A 4,662-nucleotide genomic window follows, 5' to 3' on the forward strand; every position below is an offset into this window, starting at 1 on the left:
GATGTGCTTCGTAGGCACGGGGAGGGGGCGTTCACCCACCGTGCCCCCCGGGACTGGGGTAACGGGGGGGTCACAGAGCACAAAGGGTTAGTGCTGCGTGCTGGGGTACCTTGGGCTTTCTGTGGTGGGGAGGAGGGTGCCCTGCATGGGTTTGGCAGGCCCGTGGGTAGGATGCCGGGAGAGTATCCCTGCCTGGATAGAGAGGGGAGCTGCAAGGCTGGAGTTTCTGTCTTTCCCTTCATGTGCCTTTCTGTCGTCCTGCTTCTTGCTGGCCACGTGTCTCCTGCCTGGAGCCTCTGCCTTGGTCTCTGCCCTGTGATCTGCACCGTCTCATCAAGGCATCCAGTCCCTGGCCCTTCCCCTGGGCTGGCCACCTGTGGGGCTCAGAGCCCCACATACCGGAGCTGTGCCTGGGCCCACTGTATGCACGTTCTTCTGCAGCTCAGGGGTTGTAGCTGTGGTCAGTACTGCTCTGCTTTCTGTTCTCGATAACCTCAGCTCACCTCTTCATTTTCTGTATATCTCTGGGAAGCTGCCTGTATTTTTTTACTTTGCCCAGCAATAACATCAGTCCTGTTCCTCTCACCTGCCTGTTGGGGCTCAGGCTGCACTGTCGCAGTCTTCGTGCTGAGGCTGGGATATTAGTGACTCCTCAGCATGAATTCTTGCTGAACTCTTGGATGTGTCTTTTCAGGATCATCCCTAGCTCTGATAGCTCAAAGCTTCCTTCTTTGGAGGAAGATTTGTGGCTAATTGTGGTGCGAGTTTCTTTGCACTGCAATTGTAATAGGAGTTTGTGTTAATGGATCCTTTTTCCTTTTCAGCACTGCAGAATGGAGAACTATAAGAAGACCAAAATTGTGGAGAAACCTTGTCCTCTTCCATTTACTGACCTGCCCCCTGATATAATTGAAATGAAGGTGAAGGATGGGAGCAAAATCAGGAATCTGATGGGCTATGCCATCGGGAAGATGGAGCTGGACTCTGTGAGGCAGATTCTTTTCACTGGCTCCGGCAAGGCTGTCAGCAAGACCATTACCTGTGTGGAAATCATGAAAAGAAGGCTGAAAGAGTTGCACCAGATCACCAAAGTGCTCTTCAGACAGATCGAAGAGATCTGGGAACCCATTGTGCCTGAGGCTGGCCTCGATGCCTTGACAGTGAAGAGAAACATTCCTGCCATATGTGTCCTACTCAGCAAAGATGCCCTTGATCCTCAGGAGCCGGGATACCAGGCTCCTGGCTCTTTTGATTCCTTCTGGATTGAGACACTTAAATCAGACTCCCAGGGCCAAATGAAGAGGAAGCAAGGTGGAGGAAGGGGAGCTGGCAGCACAGGGAAGCATCCTCGCTCCACTGGAGGAGGGCCTGGAGAGTCCTGCGCCAAGTCCTGAGACACCCCCTCCCTATTTTGGTGTTGTTTGGGGGAGTTACAGAAGAAAAACCAGCTGCTGTAGCTGTAAAGCTGCTGCTGAACACGGGGGCTTGCAGAGTTTCATGGGGAGGGCAGGAGAAGTTAACTGTTTCAAAATGGATGTGATTGTAGCTGTCTGAAACTGTGTTTTGGCAAGTTTCCATGTCAAAGGCTGCCGAGCTGCGCTCCCTAGGGTGCAGTGCAGGGAATACAGGAGTCCACCGACCATCAGTGTCCTGTCAGTGACCCCGGCGAGCAGCTGCTCAGCCAGAGCGGGTTCCAGCCACCTGGGGCAGTGTGGCAGCCCTGGCAGCAGGCATGTGTGCCAGGTGCCCGCTTCTGTGGCTGGTGGAGGTGGCTCTTCCTGCAGTACAGTCCCCACCTGACACCACTAGAACTCATGAGCAGACAGTGGGCATGGGGCTGGGGTGGCCACTTGGTCTGTGCTTCCAAGTCTGCTGAGCCCATCAGGCTTATCTGGATGTAGGACTGCAGGGACAGAGCTCTGCAGCTGTGGGCACACAGACCCCTCTCTGTCCTTTCCCCTTGGTGGAGCAGACAGTTACACCTCTCTCTGCCAAAGGGGCAGGAGTCGACTCGTGTCCTGATCAGCCTGAAATCCTGTAGCTTACCAAGTGCCCTGGGGCAGTGGTAACCATGAGCTCCAGAGGAACCTGCTCTTTCCCCTTTTCGCTCCTTTGTAATGTGCCGGGGTGGGTTTAAAATAAAGTTGCCTCTTCATGTAACATGAAATTTGTCATGTCTTCCTCATCCCACTGGAGGTCACCCTGTGAGCATTGTTGCTGGGGCTGCTGCCGCCTGCTGAAACTCCACTCTTTCAGCTCTCCTTGAGGAGAGTGGAGCTGCTGCTCTTCATTTGTTCCCCTCGTGGCTCTAAATGGACCCAGATGCAAAAGGAAGGGTTTCTTCCCTTTGCCATTCACTTTTAACATCCAAGAAAGGTTAAGGTGGTGTTATTTCTTTGTTGTTTGGGCTTTTTTTGTGGGTTTTTGTGTGTGTGTGTGGGGGGTGTTTTGGGATTTTTGTGGGGGTTTTTTTGGTTGTTTTTTTGTGCTGGGAAGATTTTTGTTGATTTTATTGTTGGTGCTTTTTGAGAACAACAGTCTCAAAAAAACTCTGCTCGAGCTCTGCCGAGTGAGGCAAAGGACAGCATCCTTTCTTGTGCAATAGTTTCCTTTTTGGAACAGCTCCGGTAAGGAATGCTGGGCAGGAAGAAAGAGCTATTCCTGTTGACAGGATGAGCTCTCACCAGAACAGCTCCTGCTCACTCCATGTCCTGAGCACTGCCTGTTCTGCCTGCTCTTTCCAGGTCACTGTGTTGGCGAGCTGGACCTGAGGCTCAGCTCTGTCGAGTTAGTGGGAAACAACACAAGCATTTAAAGAAGGGATTTTGCCTAAATCAGGGGCAGCAGGAGGGAGGTGGTGCATTACCTGTGTGATCCAGTGCCTCCACAGGGCTAACAAGGTGCTTGGGGAAGTGCCCAGAGCTCTTCTGTGCCAGGGCAGGTGAGATGGGGATGGGGCAGAGAGAAGCCAGTTGATCTCGGTGTTGTTTCCAGCTGCTTCTCCCTTACATCTAAGGAGGAGACTGCTTTTCTTGGCTAATCAGCAGATAAGCAATAAATGGCAAAGAAAGATGCTTGAATGTCTGATGAGGGGGTTTCTGAACCAGCAATGTGTTTGTTTACTGTTAGTATCGCCCTCTTAGGGGAGTGCTGGGACCTCAAGCAGCCTGTGCAGTCCGCCCCTGTGGTGGTGGCACGTTTCACAGCTCCTCATCGAAGCTGCAAAGTGATCTTGGTTTTGGTTGAGCCGTTTGAAGGTTGCCCTCAACTGACTGCAGTGGTGCTCCCTCCTGGGTTCTGTTGGCACTCGGCAGTGCTGGAGCTTTCCTATCCCTGAGCAGCCTGTGGGATCAGCCAGGAGCAGTTCCCAGCTTTCTTACAGATCTGCTCTTCAGCAGATCTTCTTCTGCTCTTCTTCATCCAGCTGCTTCTTTCACAGAATCCTAGGGGTTGGAAGGGACCTCAAAAAATCATCCAGTCCAACTCGCCTGCCAGGCAGGATCACCCAGAGCACATCACACAGGAACGTGTCCAGGCAGGTTTGAATGTCTCCAGAGAAGGAGACTCCACAACCTCTCTGGGCAGCCTGTCCCAGGGCTCTGTCACTTTACTACAGTAAAGTAGTTTTTTCTGATGTTTACGTGGAACCTCCTATGCTCCAGTTTACACCCATTGTCCCTTTTCCCATCACTGGACACCACTGAAAAAAGCCTGGCTCCGTCCTCCTGACACTTGCCCTTAACGTATTTGTAAACATTGATGAGGTCGCCCCTCAGTCTCCTCCAAGCTCAAGAGACCCAGCTCCCTCAGCCTTTCCTCATCAGGGAGATGTTCCACTCCATCATCTTTGTGGCTCTGTGCTGGACTCTCTCAAGACTAGACTTCCTTCTCCCAGTGTGGCACACCATGCTGGGCTGCCTGGCTGGGCAGACCCCTGTGCCCCATTCTCACCCCGTGTCACTGCTGCGTGTTTGTGCCACCAGAAGGACACTGTGGCTGTAGCTTTCCAGCCCAACTGCAGGTGCTGAGACCTGATCCTTCGGCATCTCCAGAAGCACTGCCACCCATGGGGAGAGACCCCTGCCTGCTCCCCAGCCACGTCCCGTGGGTGCCACGTCTGCCCTTCACCAGGAGCATCCCCACTCCGGGATGACACCCCACAGCAGAGCTCTTGCTCCAGCCCCTGTGTGGCAGTTGGACTCAGCAGGGATGCAGCATCCCCCCCAGCCAGGGACAGGCTGCCCTGTGCCTCAGTTTCCCCCTGCACAGGATGGGGAGGAGACTCCATCCTCGGGCAGGACAGTACAGCCAAGAGCTGCAAAGGCATCACGGGCAGGGCAGTCAGAGCAGGCCGGGCAGCACAGGAAGGCAGCAAGCCCAGTATGGGCACGACAGGCAGGGTAGTACAGGAGAGTGAGACAAACACGAGGGCAGAACAACGGAGTGGGCAGGCAGGGCAGGATGTGCCGGGCAGGGCAGGTAAGGCAGTACAGGTAAGGCAAGGCAAGGCAGTGCAGGCAGCTGGGGTGGTACAGGAGGGGCAGGTGGGTCAGGACGGTCAGGGCAGGAGGGGCAGGTGGGTCAGGGCAGGCCGGGCAGGTGGGTCAGGACAGGAGGGGCAGGAGGGGCAGGACAGGAGCGGCAGGTGGGTCAGGGCAGGAG

At 54.5% G+C, this 4,662-nt stretch overlaps 1 protein-coding gene across 1 annotated transcript; it reads left to right on the forward strand.

The window, feature by feature from the left end:
• The first annotated feature begins 833 nt into the window (after positions 1-833).
• On the forward strand, positions 834-1,394 carry RPP25L (ribonuclease P/MRP 25kDa subunit-like). The gene has a single exon (XM_009993805.1). It carries the CDS (start codon positions 834-836, stop codon positions 1,392-1,394), a length of 561 nt encoding a protein of 186 aa, XP_009992107.1.
• Positions 1,395-4,662: the final 3,268 nt, after the last annotated feature.

The sequence above is a fragment of the Chaetura pelagica genome, unplaced genomic scaffold, assembly GCF_000747805.2.
Source record: "Chaetura pelagica isolate M959 unplaced genomic scaffold, ChaPel_1.0 scaffold283, whole genome shotgun sequence".
NCBI classification, from domain to species: domain Eukaryota; kingdom Metazoa; phylum Chordata; class Aves; order Apodiformes; family Apodidae; genus Chaetura; species Chaetura pelagica.

Coding starts and splice junctions, on each gene's coding strand:
- RPP25L (XM_009993805.1), top strand. CDS start 834: ATGGAGAACTATAAGAAGACCAAAATTGTGGAGAAACCTTGTCCTCTT.